The sequence below is a fragment of the Oncorhynchus clarkii genome, chromosome 9 (assembly GCF_045791955.1).
Source record: "Oncorhynchus clarkii lewisi isolate Uvic-CL-2024 chromosome 9, UVic_Ocla_1.0, whole genome shotgun sequence".
NCBI lineage: Eukaryota > Metazoa > Chordata > Actinopteri > Salmoniformes > Salmonidae > Oncorhynchus > Oncorhynchus clarkii.
The window spans coordinates 29830733-29849058 of record NC_092155.1 but is presented as its reverse complement, the minus strand read 5'-3'; the positions used below and the strand labels follow the sequence as shown (position 1 = coordinate 29849058).

At 43.8% G+C, this 18326-nt stretch overlaps 1 protein-coding gene across 5 annotated transcripts in view; it reads left to right on the top strand.

Moving 5' to 3' along the window:
- LOC139416202 (VPS10 domain-containing receptor SorCS2-like) overlaps positions 1 to 18326 on the top strand; it is a 337490-nt gene that overhangs the window by 140784 nt on the left and 178380 nt on the right. For all 5 annotated transcript variants that reach the window (XM_071164599.1, XM_071164598.1, XM_071164596.1 and 2 more), the window contains exon 3: positions 8918 to 9017. In XM_071164599.1, the coding sequence (XP_071020700.1) occupies positions 8918 to 9017 (100 nt within the window). The remainder of the gene's footprint in view (positions 1 to 8917; positions 9018 to 18326) is intronic.

Here is an 18326-nt window from a genome sequence, read left to right as displayed (position 1 = left end):
GACAGCAAGGAGTCATCATGTCAGGTATTCCTGGGGCATGGTCCTAGGGCTCAGGTCCTCCGAGAGAGAGAAAGAAAGAGAGAATTAGAGAGAGCATATGTGGGATGGCCAGTCCTCTTCTGGCTGTGCCGGAAACATCCCAAACTCTACGGTGTTCTACTCTTGTCTTCTGGCTCTTCTGTTCTGACACTATCTAATGTGAAACCCCACTCCTGGCCCCGACAGTACAGTACAGTACATCTCCTCCCTGACCTTTCTACTGCACTGTGCATCACTGTCGTCCCCTCCCCCTGGCTCTGGTCCCACAGGGGCCAACAACTCCTCAGGGAGTCTGGAGTCATAGTTTGATGAAGCTGTGCCGAGCGAGATGGCCCAACTCCAAATCCGACCGCCTCTCTATCATCATTCAGGGAATGAAGGATAAGAGAGGAAGGGAGTGCTAGGAAGACAGAGAGACATCAAATCAATGCCCGTTGATGAAGGCATGAGATCAGTTGAAAGCTCTGGTTCTCCCATTTCTTTGGTGTCCAGATACTTCCGTGTCGATTAACGTAGTTGTATATAGATCAGTTTTCCTAAGTCTAAATGGGTCTACCTGTGGGTGTTACTGCATTAGTGTTGTTCAGTTCAGTGGTTCCTACGGTTACTGTTATGACCTTTTTTCATTTTTTTTTTTTTGGAGTACTTGCATGTCACGGCTTTGAAGTCACTACCATAACTCCTCTCCAGGCATCTCAGCAGGGTGACATTTTATGAGGTATGAGTCGTACAGGTGATGTTACACGTCAGTACTGTCACCCCGGGGCCATGGAAAGTTCACACGGTCAGGGACCAACCGCTATCAACATGGGTTCACACGTTTTACATACATTTAAGGAGCTGAGAAAACGCTGGTTGACTTGAACAAACAAGACCTGGAGATAAGTGGGGAAGATGGGCGACCCCTGGAGGGGGGTGGAGACAAGGACAGGTGAAACAGATCAGGGCATGACATTGTGAAGATCAAAATAGGTTGCAAAATAGGTTTTAACCTCAAGGGAGTTAACATTTTACTAAATAGTATATTTATAAAAAAGTAAAGATTGTCATAATAAACACACTCACAGGGTGTGGAGTCTGTCTTTTTTGGCTGAAAGACTGCATGAGGACAGTGTCATAAAGAATAGGGCTATATCCCAAATTAGCCCAATCATCATCTCCTCTGCAGAGTCAAGATATATACGACTATAGTTTTGGATGGGGGTGATCTGTCGCATAGTATTTCCGGCGTGTTGTTCTGATGAATCTGCAAATCAGCTTGAACGGTAATGCCAACCCTTGGTTGTATTTTAATGGCAGCAATACAATTATACGATCCATCTATATATGTAAAGCTCCTCTGTCTTCGTCGCTAAAAGATGAAAGGGGAGTGATAGAGGTCATTAAGATCCCTTATATCGTACACAATAGCAAACATGTCTTGCACAAATTACGCATTTTTTTTCTGAAAATACACTAATTAGTCAATAATACCAGGCACTAATAATGTCTTAAAAGAGGAAGCATTTCTCACCTTCTTTTACCCAAGTTTCAGTTGAGAGGTTTTTCAGTCTGCTGCAGATTTTGCTGTTCTGTGTTGTTGTGGGTTGGGCTAGGATGACAGATTTGTTGTGGGTTTTTGGTTTGGATGACAGAAAATAAAATTTAAAAAAATGAGTTTGGATGAGAGAATGGCCTGACAGATTTTCCACCGCCAGATATGGCTCAATCCTCTTCTCAGTCTGTGATGTTGGCCCCCGCCCAGGCCCGATGAGCCAGACGGGGGTCCCCTGGGAGATCTCTGTGTGGCCCAATCACCGAACGGCATGGCCAGTCCAACGAGGCCGTCTGGTGGCCTGGACCTGGTTCAGACTGACAGCGTCTGTCTCTGCCTCTGTGTGTTTGCAATACTGAGCGAGAGTCATGCTCTCAACTCAAATTCCACCTTCTCCAAATCTAGGCTATCCCCTGATCTCTCAAGCCATAATCAAGAGATAGAAGCCAAGCCATAAGTCTTGAGATAGAATTTAGAGACTAGCTATCCCCCTGCCTCTTTCATGTGTAAATCTAATCTCTGTTCTGCCATTAGGGTTCATTTGAACCCCAGTCAGAGCGTGAGCTGGGCTCCTCTACTCACACATTCCAGACATCCCCTAGACATCCAAGGGCATTAGATATTACAGACAGAGAGTGCACGTGCACAAAGTGCGAGACGTGTGAAACCTGACTTCAAATAAGTCTTCTGTCAGCGCTAGATCTTCAGCTCTGCATTTAATCTCTGACATGTCTCAATCAGCATGGTTCTCTTGATCCCGAGTACAGTAATGCATCAAAGCCATATAGATCATTATAAACCGGCTAGTTTGGATTCTGGATTGGCTACATTCTACATTCTAGCCGTGTGTATGACACCAGGGGTATGACACACCATACTTGATAAAAAAAAATACTTGTTCTTATATTACTGTAGCTATGGGTATGATATTATAATGTGGGCCGTTTTGGGTACATTTCAATGTAGTCGATTACACAGAAAAGGTTTTCTGGTACACTGACAACTGTATTCCTCTTCATTCTGAAGTTGCCTTTTCTGACTCCAACCATTCTAACCATTGTGTCTTAAGCAGCGCTCTTCTAATGCATTCTCTGGCCTTGCTGAACGATTCCCCTCCTCCTTCCACCACTGCTTCTCTGCCTACACCTCTCTTAGCTCGGGTGTCTGCTCACTGCGTCTGCCCCGATGCTCTCCATTTGTCTTCCTGGGGAAGGGAGCCGCTGGGAGCGACCTTGACATATTAGGACATTAAATCTGAATCAGCGCCTAACACCATCCTAAAGTGTTTTCGCTCGCGCTCTGTTTCCTCAAGCGCTTCGACAAAAAAACACAATTTCTACCCTGAGTGTCTTGTCTCTGACTCTCTCGCACACCTCTCTCTCTCTCTCTCTCTCTCTCTCTCTCTCTCTCTCTCTCTCTCTCTCTCTCTCTCTCTCTCTCTCTCTCTCGCTCTCTCTCTGAGACACACACGCAAGCATGCACCCTCACACCCACACACACACCTACAATCTTTCTGTATTTTCCCTGTCTCACAATATATTCTGATTTAAAGTTGTATTTTTTTCTTCCTCTGTTTGTATCTCCTCTTTCATTGTTTTCTTTATGACTCTCCATGCATCATTCTCTGATACACAAATGACTGTTTGTAATGGAAATGACATTGTACCCTGGGGCATCATCAGTGACTTTCATCAGTTGATGTCAACATGAATATGTCTGTATAAACCTCAGAGCATTTCTCCGCTATCGAAACTCTGTGCAGTGCAGATAGATGTTGAATGGCAGTTAGGCTGCGTTTACACAGGCAGCCCAAATCTGATCTTTTTCCATTCATTGGTATTTTGACCACAGGAGGTTGGTGGCGCCTTAATTGGGGAGAACAGAACCGTGGTAATGACTGGAGCGGGATCAGCCATTCTCAACTCATCTTGAACACTGAATAATCCGGTGCAGGTTATGTTGTATTGTATTTCATTTTGTTCACGTTGTTGTACTATACCCTTGGATTTCATCTATTCAATATGGCATGCTGCAAGGAATAATATGGCATAACATGCTTCAGAGAGAAGCATCACTCACTGTTTCTCCATTTTAGAAAGTGGCTTTGGCAGGAGTGAGAAGAACAATGTATTTTTCGTACCAAAGATGTTCGGTAACACTCCTTTCCGTCTTCCCATTACCCCTCTTTCCCTGTTCCCCTTCCTCCACCTCCTCCATTTCACATTCCCTCTCTCCAGTGCACTGTTTCAAAGTAATTATTTCTCACTCATCTACTATAGCTCATCTCATCCATCCAGTCTATTAATCTGGGTAGCTGAATGGCAAGTACTAAATTAACTCTCCTATTAACTTCACGTCATTACTCTTTTACACGTTAGCCACCCGGACACCGGGCTCCAAACACAATCCCCCAAATTAGCCTTATTAGTCACATAATGTCTCATTGATGACCCTTTGACTTCAATCCCATGGGAGATTTAATGAGCATTTTTTTGTCTCTCAAGCATTTAAATCCAAATGATAACAAAAGCGTTCTCTCTTACTCGGTGGTAATGAGGCTGTTTATACAGGGTGAAGAATCATTGCTCAATTAGGATTTGTTGTGTTTTTCCACTACTGTCCCTTTAAATCTAGTTAGCTTTTGGCTCCTTTAAATGATTAAATGCACTTACATTTTCAGGCAGCAGGTAGCCTAGTGGTTAGAGTGTCGGGCCAGTTACCGAAAGGTTGTTCGTTCGATTCTTCAAGCCGATAAGGTGACAAATCTGCCTATGTGCCCTTGAGTAAGACACGTATTCCCTGATTGCTCAAGGGTCCCTTTGATAAAGGTAGACCCTGGTCTCATTGGGAGTTGGGATATGCAAAAAAAAAAACACTTCCATATGCAGATGAATAGGACAAATATAAACACCCACCTAATTATGAATTCCATCCCAATGCCAATAATCTGTCCTCATCAATAGATCCTAAAATTCCCTGCTCCATTAAACTCTCAGGCCTTAATTAGGGCCAGTGTAGTGGTGGGGAGAGATCCATCCCAGTATCTGGAACCACTGACCCCCCCTCACCGCCTAGGGAAAGAGAGGAGGCCTGGTGGTGCTAGCACTTAGCAAAATCCAACTGGTGTAGACTTTACCGTGAAAATGCTTGCCTACGAGCCCTTCCCAACGATGCAGAGTTAATAAATAATAATACAAATTCAAACGGTAACACAAGATGGACTAAAATACACATATATCATGAAACCAGTGGAGGTTGGTGACTTGACAAATGGAGGAGGATGGGATACCCACGGTATTGGCGTGGAACCCACGGAGACGAGTGTGTTTTCAAAAATCGTCAAAGGCAAAACGATTTTAACCTAAAGCATTTAATAAAGGCATTTATAGCACAATGTTTCGGGGAATGGGAAGGAGAGAATTACTTACACTGTTTTGGGAAGGAATCACAGCGGTAATTGAATGAGGGTGTGAGGCATGCGTTGAGGTGTTCAGAGGCTTGACTTCAGTGCAGGACAGGAGTTGACTGGGAAGACGACAAACAATAACACGACACACTACACAGTTGGACAAAAGAGCTAAGAATTAGTTAGTCCAAGCAAGGAGTAAAATCTCTGAGTGTTTGTGTGTGTGATTGACTCCACATACAGTAATGACAGAAAATTGATAGTGGTACTCACAGTGCTTGGAGACTGGAGAGGAAACATTCAATATGCCAGTGGATGAGCGAGCACATGAAGACACTGCTTCAGTTCATGTCAGGAGAGAGTTGACAATAGTTGTGGATTGGAGTGGTCATCACCTCTTAAATCAGGGAACCGGAGGGGATTTAGCTGTAAATACAAATAGCAGATACATTCCATTACATAGCAGGTTTGGACAACGAGTTTCTCTATGAAAAACACAGACGTCTCAAAATTCATAAAGTTTTAAACAGACTGCACATCCCGTCCACTTGACACATCAAAGTAGCCCAAGAAACGTTACTGAATAAAGCCCTGATCAGCCCTGATCATCCACTTCACTGACGCACCATACATAACGTTACCAATTAGTTTACCCTGACCAGATGGACAGGGCGCATAGGCTGTATACAGCTGCTCTTATTAGTGGCCTACAGTTGATCAGACTGAAAAATATTCTTGTTTTCATCCCATACAGCATGTCAGATCTCTAATGTTTAGGTGTCGCCTAGGCTGCTGCAACATTTATGTCATGAGTTTTTGCTTGTGTCTGTCCAGAGTGATTATGTGTTATCATCTTTGCTAAATAAATACAGGTGGAAAGTGGAACGCCTACTTGAGCGCACGCAAAAAAATGCCCTGCGTCAACCTCTCTCTTTTAATCAACATTTTTACGCATGATGCGATGGAAGTTATCAAATCAATTCAGAATAACTTTCGGCATCCCAGAAAAGACAGTAGAAAGTTTGACATGTTCAGCAAGTAAAGCATCGTAACATGCAATTACCCCGCGGATATCGACTCTGCCGCTTGAGCATGCTTTTGGGGCACAGTCGATAGCGCGCTGGACTTCAGGCTAGAAGGTTGAGGGTTCGAGGCCTGCTCCCTGCTCGTTTCATTACAATATGATCCCTGTTTTGTTTTGCCGTTTAGCTGAACGATCGATGTTCTTCAGGTCACTGTACCCCCCTTTCGACCCAAGGCTCAGACTTTACAAAAAGCAGGCAAGGCCAGCAATTATTTTGATACCAATTGGTATAGAACGGCCTCACCTTTTCATCCTTCTTCATGAACATGATCTCAGGCAGAGGTAAATCCTCGGTTTTAATTCACACCTTTTCCGTGTACTCCAGATAAAAAAAAATATTTTTTTATACCTTTATTTAACTGACGCAAGTCAGTTAAGAACAAATTCTTATTTTGGCTGGATCTCCTTTGTGTGGTGGACCATTCTTTATACACACGGGAAACTGTTGAGAGCGTGAAGAACCCAGAAGTGTTGCAGGTGTGCCTGGCACCCTACTACCATACCCCGTTCAAAGGCACTTACATTTTTTGCCTTGCCCATTCACCCTCTGGATGGACACGTACCCAATCCATGTCTCAATTGTCTCTGGTTAACAGGGAGCATTTTATGCCTCCTCCCCTTCATCTACAGTGATTGAAGTCAATTTAACAAAATACGTCAAAAATGGATCATAGCTTTCGCCTGGACTCATCTGATCTTTCTGTGTCATGGAAAGAGCAGGTGTTCCTAATGTTTTGTGCACTCAGTGTATCGTCTTGTGAGTATGCATAGAGTCAGTGCAAGAGAGACATTCATTTGAGAAGCTTTGAGGGTCCCGTGTGGCTCAGTTGGTAGTGCATGGCGCTTGCAATGCTAGGTTTTGTGGGTTTGATTCCCACGAGGGAAAATGACAAAGGTATGCACTCACGACTGTACGTTGCTCTTGATAGGAGTGTCTGCTAAAATGTGGCAGCGAACTAACCATTTCAAGAAAGCTATCAAAATTCATGTGTGCTTAGGTTTTTAAAAGGTACTGACTGACAGCCTATGGACTTCATCACCCATCCCTCTCCAAGTAGGTCCTCAGTAACAGCAGCAAAGTCAGCACACAGCTTCGAGTTAAGCAGTAAGCTCTGGCTCCGAACACACTCAGCCATCAGCGGGATCTGTCTGTCGTCTCTGAGTTACCCAGGTTAAACGACCCCCACAGTGCACTGGGGAAGATGAAAACACTACTTTACTTCACGACCGCGGGGACGTGAAGAAATAGCTCAACCCCTACTAGGCCACTCCTTTTTTGTGCAGCTCTGTCAGAGCACTCATCCAGAGCTTTGCCGAATGGATCAGGGATTGTGACGACTTGGTGTGCGTGTGTGTGTGTGTGTGTGTATGTGTGTGTGTGTGTGTGTGTGTGTGTGTGTGTGTGTGTGTATGTAGTGTGTCCACACATGGCCATACACATGTTAGTGTGTACATTTCTGTATCTGTCTGTGGGTGCATATCTGTCTGCCCGCTGTGTTGTGGTAGGTTGACGTTTATTGTCATAAGTTATTGTCCTGGAGGACAAGAACTGAGCGATTTTCCCCTTAGATAGGACAGATGCAAAATCAAAATTGGCTATAATGTAAAAGTGAATGAAAATCAATGTGATTTTTTTTTGGTCTTAGTTTAAGGTTAGGGTTAGCCATTAGGTTTAGCAGTGTGTTTAAGTTTAGGGTTAGGGTTAAGTTTAATCAGATTCTATGACTTTGTGGCTGTTCCAGCTACTGGCCACTCTGCAGACCTACCTCCAGAACAAGAACAAAAAACGCTAACCTGCATGTGCGACTGTATTTCCTCTTGTTATACCCATGTGTCTGTGTGTGTGCCCACCATTGTGGTTGCTGCCCTGCTGAGTGTAAGATGGTAACGCTGTAAAGTAAATCCACTTGTCTGGTTCAGAGTAGGGCCGGGTGGACTTGATCTCTGATCACTCCCCTTCATCAAGGCCTCCCCTGCCAGCCTCCTCTCCCATCCCCTCTTTCCTTTCCTCTCTTCAACACTGAATGCTCTATGCTCTCTCTCCACTTACCTCTCTCATTCAGCACAGCAGCACTTCCATTCCAATCTGGTTCAGGAGGTTGGACTGACTATCTCTTTAGAAAAGCGTACCACTTCAGGGGTATCCTTCGGGGGTATCCTTACTGGCAATAATGCAATACTGGAATAGAAATCATGCCAATTGAATATATTTTAATATAGAGATCTTCTGTGTCTGCTATACCTGTTGGGTGGTCTGTGTTTGCAGTTATATCTGAGTCTCCTTTATACTTTGGTTTGATTCACACCAAACATGTAGAATATGCAGTCTCGCAAAATGAATGCAATTGACTCTGAATAAAATACGCCTGTCAATTTCCCACAGACTGCCATACCTTTTCACCCTTGGTCGAGCAACACTGCACCATTCAACAGAGAATGTCACAAACAATTACTTTCCCGGCACTAGCGGCGCCATCGCTAGGTGTTTGATTTGGCTAGGCTGGAGAAATATCCTCAAGGAGCTGACCATCAATCTCAGAATCTCAGGGTCCTTGCTCCATAGCTGTCACCTAACCATCACCTGCTCATGAAACTGCCAGATTTTGGTGATTTGCCAGTGTGTTTCGCTGGTTCGCACCTAGCCCACGGTTATTCGTCAGTGGAGAATGGTAATAAAACGAAAATGGCTCAAGAGTGCTGCAGTTTACAAAAATAATTACTGCTTCCTCTGTGTGAGAAAGGGTTACGATTGTATTTGAACTCCGTTTATGTTGATGCAAAGATTTTGTACAACCTGTAATTCAATCAGACCCACGATGTTGACCTCTCTCTTTCTCTCTCTGTTTCTCCTCAGGTCTAGTGACTATGGCACCACCTACAGCAAGCTAAACCTGATGCCTGGGACAACTATCGTGGTCTCTAACTTCTATATCTGCCCCATCAACAAGAAAAAGGTAGGAAGTCTTCAGCCTGCTTTGTCTATATTCTCCCCGCCACTCACCTGCAATGACATTATAGCTGCAATTAGTTATTGGCAACTTCCTCTTAGTCCTCTGACCTTGAAGACAATTATTGTCGAGAGACAACACTCAGCTGCTTTAGGAAAGCTTGGTGACATGGTTTTCGATGGTTTTAGATAGGGATTTTGTTTATTGGTTTTTCCGTTAAAAAGATACGAAAATTGTATACAATTCCTTGTGAATTCCTCGACTCCTTGTACGTCGACTCGAGGTGTCGATTCCCATTTCTGAGTGTCAAGGATCGATTCCGCTAGGAATTGACTCCTAAGATTCAGTGTTTTTGGAACGGAGGAGACTGATTAGTTGCCTTACTTCCGTGAACACAAACACTTGCATCTTTCATAGCGAGCCAGCGAGGACCGGAGAGAGAGGGGAGGGGCACCGTATAGGCAGGGCTGCCACCAGGCAGACAGAGTCAGAACTGTGCACTAGCCCTATCTATCGGCAATCGAACGGTGTATTTCGCAATGGAATGCTGAAACTTGCAATTTCTCAGCTTGCAATGTCTCGCAACTTCAGTAAAGCTGGGCCTATCGTCAAAGAATAGGCTAGGACATTCGACGCGCAGCAGACTGAAGACAGACTGAAGACTGAACACACGCATCATTAGCAAAGAGTAAGAGCGGGCAAGCCAGCGTGAGGAAGAAGGTAGAGGGGGCAGGCAGAAAGAATGTCTTGGTAATCTGTATCTTGCAATATCTTGTCTTGCATGCCTCACAAGTTCATCAAAGTAGCCTAAAGATTGTCTCTTCCTGTCTGGCTTTATTTATATTACACAACTTTTCCCAGGCCTTTATAGCTTACCATCTAGTTAGGCTGCAACCTTATTTTTTTTTTAACGTTAACTATTTTTCTTAACGTTAACGATCCCAACTTCGTTTAAACATTTGAACGTTTACATGTTCACATCCCTAGTTTTAGACACAGCTGAGCTGTAGATTTCATGAAACACAAAGTTAAGGAGAAAGTGGGTGCACTCACTCTCACAGATGACTTCAGGTTCAGTGATCTGATTGGACCAGCTTCTTATTTTCCCCTTCCGCCTCCCGTGGCAGCTTGTCCTTTCAACTGATGTTATCCCCTGGGCTCAGTGCTCTAATCAATAAGAGATTGAGGAGATTAGACAAAGTAACTCATCCATCCTCTCCATTCCACCAATTCCCAAATTCACCTGGGACTCTCTGACTCACCCTCCAGGGTCACACACACGCACATTTTCGCGATGGTTGGAGACGAGACACTGGTACTGTAGCGGTTAATTGCCTGGGAATAGACACCGTTGCCTTAGAGCAAACAAAGAGCTACACATACCTCGGCCTAAACATCAACACCACAGGTAACTTCCACAAGGCTGTGAATGATCTAAGAGACAAGGCAAGAAGGGCCTTCTACGCCATAAAGGGAACATAGAACTCGACATTCCAATTAGGATACGGTTAAAAATACTTCAATCAGTTATAGAATCCATTGCCCTCTATGGTTGTGGGGTTTGGAGTCCATTCACCAACCAAGAATTCACAAAATGTGACAAACACCCAATTGAGACTCTGCATGCAGAATTCTGTAAAAACTACACTTTGTGTGCAACACAAAACCCCAAAAGATGCATGCAGAGCAGAATTATGACTAAACCCGCTAGTTATCAACATCCTAAAAATGCTTTTAAATTGTACAACCACATAAAAGGAAGCAATGCCCACACATTCCACCACAAAGCCCCTCACCAACAGGGAGGGAGGGAGAGAGAATCTAAGTGAGAGACTGACGGTGAGTGAAAGGGGGAGAGAGAATCTAAGAGAGAGACTGACAGTGAAGGAAAGAGGGCGAGAGACTGAAAGAGAGAATCTGAGAGAGAATCCCTAAGAGAGAGTGAGTCGACAGGGAGAGATGGTGTCTCGGGGGTTCTGACTGTGAACTGTGAGTGTCTGCGTTCTGACAGTCGGAAGTCTGGTAATAGGATCTGTGGATCAGTTTGGTATTTAAACACACCCCAGGGCTAGCAGGGGGGAATTCCTATCAGTGGGAGCCCAACCACTGCTCTCTCTCTCTCTCTCTCTCTGTGTGTGTGTGTGTGTGTGTGTGTGTGTGTGTGTGTGTGTGTGTGTGTGTGTGTGTGTGTGTGTGTGTGTGTGTGTGTGTGTGTGTGTGTGTGTGTGTGTGTGTGTGTGTGTACGTACAGTGCCTTGCAAAAGTATTCAGACTCCTTAGATTTCTTTCACGTTTTCTTGTGTTACAAAGTGGGATTAAAATCGATTTAATTGGTGAAGGTGGTACTAAATGTGATCAGATCTTCAACCAAAACTGAATATTACATGAAGGCAACCTGAATGAACAAACATTTCAACAAGTACATACTTATTTAATTTACTTATTTTCATTTTCATTCAAGTTAATCCCAATTGAGATGTTGTGCCAGGACTAGAAATGAGCGCTTCAGGCTTGGAAACCCACAAATGTTGCTGAGTTAAAGCAGTTCTGCATGCAAGAGTGGATCAAAACTCCTCCACAGTGACATGAGAGACTGATCAACAACTACAGGAAGCATTTGGTTGCAGTCATTGCTGCTGAAGGTGGCACAACCAGTTATTGAGTGTAAGGGGGAAATTACTTTTTCAAACAGGGGAATTGGGTGTGGCATAACTTTGTTAATTAAATAAGTATCTGTTGTTTTTGTTATCCGTAAACTCAGGTTCCCTTTAACTAATATTAGGTTTTGGTTGAAGTTCTGATAACATTCAGTATCAAAAATATGCAAAAATAGAGAAAATCAGAAAGGGGAGCGAACACTTTTTCACTGCACTGTATACTGTATACAGTCCATTCGGAAAGTATTCTGACCCCTTGACTTTTTCCACATTTGGTTACGTTACAGCCAAATTATAAATTGGATGGAATTGTTTTTTTCCTTCATGAATCTACATACAATACCCCACAACGACAAAGAAAAAACAGGTTTTTATACATTTTTCCAAATAAAAAATGGAAATATCACATTTACATAAGTTTTCAGACCCTTTACTCAGTATTTTGTTGAAGCACCAGTTGTAGCCTCGAGTCTTCTTGCTACAAGCTTGGCACACCTGTATTTGGGGAGTTTCTCCGATTCTTCCCTGCAAATCCTCTCAAGCTCTGTCAGGTTGGATGGGGAGCGTTGCTGCACAGCTATTTTCAGGTCTCTCCAAAGATGTTAGATTGGGTTCAAGTCCGGGCTCTGGCTGGGCAACTCAAGGATATTCAGAGACTTGTCCCGAAGCCACTCCTGCGTTGTCTTGACTGTGTGCTTAGGGTTGTTGTCCTATTGGAAGGTGAGCCTTCGCCGCAGTTTGAGCTCTGGAGCTCTTTGTGCTTTGCTCCGTCTCTCTGTACTTTGCTCTGTTTTCCCCCGTCTGGCCTGATTGGTGAAGTGCTGCAGAGACGGTTGTCCTTTTGGAAGGTTCTGCCATCTCCACAGAGGAACTCTGGAGTTCTGTCAGAGTGACCATTGTGTTCTTCGTCACCTCCCTGACCAAGGCCCTTCTCCCCCAATTGCTCAGTTTGACCGGGCAGCCAGCTCTACGAAGAGTTTTGGTAGTTCCAAACGTATTCCGTTTAAGAATGATGGAGGGAATTGTGTTCTTGGAGACCTTCAATGCTGCAGAATTGTTTTGGTACCCTTCCGACACAATCATGTTCCGGAGCTCTACGGACAATTCCTTTGACCTCATGGCTTGTTTTTTGCTCTGAGGTGCACTGTCAACTGTGGGACCTTATAAAGACAGGTGTGTGTCTTTCCAAAACATGAACAAAGTAATTGAATATACCACAGGTGGACTCCAATCAAGTTGTAGAAACATCTCAAGGATGTTGGAAACAGGATGCACCTGAGCTCAATTTCGAGTCTTCATAGCAAAGGGTTTTAATACTTATGGAAATAAGGCATTTCTGTTTTTTATTCCAAAATCCGGTTTTCGCTTTGTCATTATGAGGTATTGTGTGTAGATTGATGAGGATAGAAATGTATTTATTCCATTTTAGAATAAGGCTGTAATGTAACAAAATGTGGAAAAAGTCAAGGGGTCTGAATACTTACAGAATGCACTGTATACTGTATATAAAAAGGCGCTTTTCGAAAGCCTCATAAAGAAGGGCAGTGATTGGTGGATGGGTAACAATAACAAATCAGACATTGAATATATTTTTAAGCATGGTTAACAATTATGCTTTTCAACCACCCAGACACATCAGAGATACCGTCGTCTTTCTAAACTGAGCTTCAAGACAACCACTATATTTTAGTTATTCCATTTCTATTCATCTTTATAAAATATTAGAATTGTTCTTCCACTTTGACATTACAGAATATTTTGTGTACATTTTTGTTCAAAAAATGTTTTGTTTTTTTATCCCACTTTGTAATACAATAAATTGTGAAGAAATCCAAGGGGTCTGAATACTTTATTTAACCAGGTAGGCCAGTTGAGAACAAGTTCTCATTAACAACTGCGACCTTGCCGAGATAAAGCAAAGCAGTGCGACAAAAACAACAACACAGAGTTACAAATAAACAAAAGTACAGTCAATAACACAATAGAAAAATCTATGTACAGTGTGTGCAAATGTAGTAAGGTAAGGCAATAAATAGGCCATGGAGGCAAAATAATTACAATTTAGCATTAACACTGGAGTGATAGATGTGCAGATGATGATGTGCAAGTAGAGATACTGGGGTGCAAAAGAGGATAAGTAATAACATGGGGATGAGGTAGTCGGGTGGGCTATTTAAAGATTGGCTGTGTACAGGAACAGTGATTGGTAATCTGCTCTGACAGCTGATGCTTAAAGTTAGAGAGGGAGATATAATACTCCAGCCTCAGTGATTTTTGCAATTCGTTCCAGTCATTGGCAGTAGAGAACTGGAAGGAAAGGGGGCCAAAGGATGTGTTGGCTTTTGGGATGACCTGTGAAATATACCTGCTGGAGTGCGTGCTACGGGTGGGTGTTGCTATGGTGACCAGTGAGCTGAGGTAAGGCGGGGCTTTACCTAGCATAGACCTATAGATGACCTGGAGCCAGTGGGTTTGGCAACGAATATGTAGTGAGGGCCAGCCAACGAGAGCATACAGGTCGCGGTGGTGGGTAGTATATGGGGCTTTGGTGACAAAACGGATGACACTGTGATAGACTACATCCAATTTGCTGAGTTGAGTGTTGGAGGCTATTTTGTAAATGACATCACCAAAGTCAAGGATCGGTAGGATAGTCAGTTTTACAAGGTTATGTTTGGCAGCATGAGTGAAGGAGGCTTTGTTGCGAAATAGGAAGCCGAATCTGGGTTTCATTTTAGATTGGAGATGCTTAATGTGATCCTGGAAGGAGAGTTTTGTTTTTACCTTTATTTTATTTAACTAGACAAGTCAGTTAAGAACAAATTCTTATTTTCAATGACGGCCTAGGAACAGTGGGTTAACTGCTTGTTTAAGGTCTACAGTCTAACCAGTTTACAGTCTAACCAGACACCTAGGTATTTGTAGTTGTCCACATATTCTAAGTCAGATCCGTCCAGAGTGGTGATGCTAGTCGGTGCGGGAGGGTGAGGGCACCAATCGGTTGAAGAGCATGCACTTAGTTTTACTTGCATTTGAAAGCAGTTGGAGGCCTTGGAAGGAGTGTTGTATGGCATTGAAGGTCGTTTGGAGGTTTGTTAGCACAGTGTCCAAAGAAGGGCCAGATGTATACAGAATGGTGTCGTCTGCATAGAGGTGGATCAGGATGGATATAGGTCTATAACAGTTTGGGTCTAGAGTGTCTCCCCCTTTGAAGATGGGGATGACCGCGGCAGCTTTCCAATCTTTGGGGATCTCAGACGATACTAAAGAGAGGTTGAATAGGCTAGTAATAGGGGTTGCAATAATTTCGGCAGATAATTTTAGAAAGAGAGAGTCCAGATTGTCTATCCCAGCTGATTTGTAGGGATCTGTATTTTGCAGCTCTTTCAGCTGTCTGGATTTGGGCGAAGGAGAAGCTGGGGGAGCTTGGGAAAGTTGCTGCGGGGGGTGCTGAGATGTTGGCCGGGGTAGGGGTAGCCAGGTGGAAAGCATGGCCAGCCATAGAAAAATTAAAAATTAAATGAAATTATCGATTATCGTAGATTTATCGGTGGTGACAATGTTTCCGATCCTCAGTGTAGTGGGTAGCTGGGAGGAGGTGCTCTTATTCTCCATGGACTTTAGAGTGTCCCAAAACGTTTTGTAATTAGTGCTACAGGATGCAAATTTCTGTTTGAAAAAGCTAGCCTATTGGTTCCTGACTTCCCTGAAAAGTTGCATATCGTGGGGGCTTTTCAATGCTTATGCAGAACACCACAGGATGTTTTTGTTCTGGTCAAGGGCAGTCAAGTCTGGGGTGAACCAAGGGCTTTATCTGTTCTTAGTTCTACATTTTTTGAATGGGGCATGCTTATTTAAGATGGAGAGGAAAGCACTTTTGAAGAATAACCAGGCATCCTCTACTGACAGGATGAGGTCAATATCCTTCCAGGATACCCGGGCCAGATCGAATAGAAAGGCCTGCTCGCTGAATTGTTTTAGGGAGTGTTTGACAGTGATGAGGGGTGGTCGTTTGACCGTGGACCCATTACGCACATAGGAAATGAGGCAATGATCGCTGAGATCCTGGTTGAAGACAGCAGAGGTGTAATTAGAGGGCAAGTTGGTCAGGATGATATCTAAGAGGGTGCCCATGGTTACGGATTTAGGGTTGTACCTGGTAGGTTCCTTGATAATTTGTGTGAGATTGAGGCTATCTAGCTTAGATTGTAGGACGGCCGAGGTGTTATTAAGCATGTCCCCGTTTAGGTCACCTAACAGTACAAACTCTGAAGTTAGATGGGGGCAATCAATTCAGATATGGTTTCCAGGGCACAGCTGGGGGCTGAAGGGGGTCTATGACTAGCGGCAACGGTGAGAGGTGGATTTTTAAAAGTAGAAGCTCGAATTGACCTAGATAGTATGACAGACCTAGATAGTATGACAGAACTCTGCAGGCTATCTCCGTAGTAGATTGCAACTCTGCACCGTTTGGCAGTTCTATCTTGTCGGAAAATGTTATTGTTAGGGATGGAAATTTCATGATTTTTGGTGGTCTTCCTGGAGCCAGGATTCAGACACGGCTAGGACATCCGGGTTGGTGGAGTGTGCTAAGACAGTGAATAAAACAAACTTAGGGAGGAGGCTTCTAATGTTAACTTGCATGAAACAATGGCTTTTACGGTTACAGAAGTCAACAAATGAGTGCGCCTGGGTAATGGGAGTGGAGCTAGGGGCTGCAGGGCCTGGGTTACCTCTACATCACCAGAGGAACAGAGGAGGAGTAGGAAAAGGGTACGGCTAAAGGCTATAAGAACTGGTAGTCTAGTGCGTTCAGAACAGAGAGTAAAAGGAGCAGATTTCTGGGCGCGGGAAGAATAGATTCACGGCATAATGTACAAACAAGGGTATGATAGGATGTGAATACTGTGGAGGTAAACCTAGGCATTGAGTGACGATGGGAGAGGTTTTGTCTCTAGAGGCACCATTTAAGCCAGGTGAGGTCAACAGGTGTGGAGGGTGTAACAAAAGGGCTAGATAAGTCATATTGAGAAGGGCTGGAGGCTCTACAGTGAAATAAAACAATAATCACTAACCAAAACAGCAATAGACAAGGCATATTGACATTAGGGAGAGGCATGTGTAGCCGAGTGATCATAGTGTCCAGTGAGTAGCTAGGCAAGCTGAAGACACAGCGATTCAGACAGCTAGAAGGCTGGTGCTCGCAGGCTAGTAGATGGGCCTTCGGGGGACGTCGCAACGGATGAGCCTGCTGAAACCCCCTCGGACGGTTACGCTGGCAGACCAGTTGTGATGGATCGGCGGGGCTTCGTGTCGGCAGTAAAATGGTCCAGGCCAATTGGTAAAACATGTATTGTAGCCCAAGAATTGACTGATGGACGTCTTCAGCTAGCTGGGAGACGGGCCTAGCTCAAGGCTAGCTCCAGGCTAACTGGTGCTTGCTTCGGGACAGAGACGTTAGCCAGGAGTAGCCACTCGTATAGCAGCTAGCTAGCTGCAATGATCCGGTGTAGAGGTTCAGAGATTGAGGTAGGAATCCGGAAATGAGGTGGAGAAAAAGCAGTCCGATATGCTCTGGGTTGATATTGCGCTGTGCAGACAGGCAGGAATTGACCAGGCTGAGGCTGGCTGATGTCGGAGTTAACGGTGATGACCGCTAGCAGTGGCTAACTGACTACTAGCTAGTAGCTAGTTAGCTGGCTAGCTTCTAAAGTGTAAAACATAGCAGATCCGTACCACATTGGGTGAGGCGGGTTGCAGGAGAGTATGTTCAGTCCGTAGATGGAAATTGATATTAAAAAAATATATTAAAAATGTATAAGAAATATATAATAAGAAAAATATAAATACTTGGGACGGGACAAGACAAACAGACGTATGTGTGAGTGAGTGTGTGTGTGTATGTACCTTTGTGTGTGTGTACGTGTGTGTGTACAGTTGAAGTCGGAAGTTTACATACACTTAGGTTGAAGTCATTAAAACTCATTTTTCAACCACTCCACAAATGTCTTGTTAACAAACTATAGTTTTGGCAAGTCGGTTAGGACATCTACTTTGTGCATGATACAAGTCATTTTTCCAACAATTGTTTACAGATAGATTATTTAACTTATAATTCATTGTATCACAATTCCAGTGGGTCAGGAGTTTACATACACTAAGAAAACTGTGCCTTTAAACAGCTTGGAAAATTCCAGATAATGATGTCATGGCTTTAGAAGCTTCTGATAGCCTAATTGACATCCTTTGAATCAATTGGAGGCGTACCTGTGGATGTATTTCAAGGCCTACCTTCAAACTCAGTGCCTCTTTGATTGACATCATGGGAAAATCAACAGACATCAGCCAAGACCTCAGAGTTTTTTTTTAGACCTCCACAAGTCTGGTTCATTCTTCTTCTTCTGCCTGAAGGTACCCTGTTCATCTGTACAAACAATATTATGCAAGTATAAACACCATGGGACCACGCAGACGTCATACCTCTCAGGAAGGAGACGCATTCTCCTAGAGATGAACGTACTTTGGTGCGAAAAGTGCAAATTAATCCCAGAACAACAGCAAAGGACTTTGTGAAGATGCTGGAGGAAACAGGTACAAAGGTATCTATATCTACAGTAAAACGAGTCCTATATCGACATAACCTGAAAGGCCGCTCAAC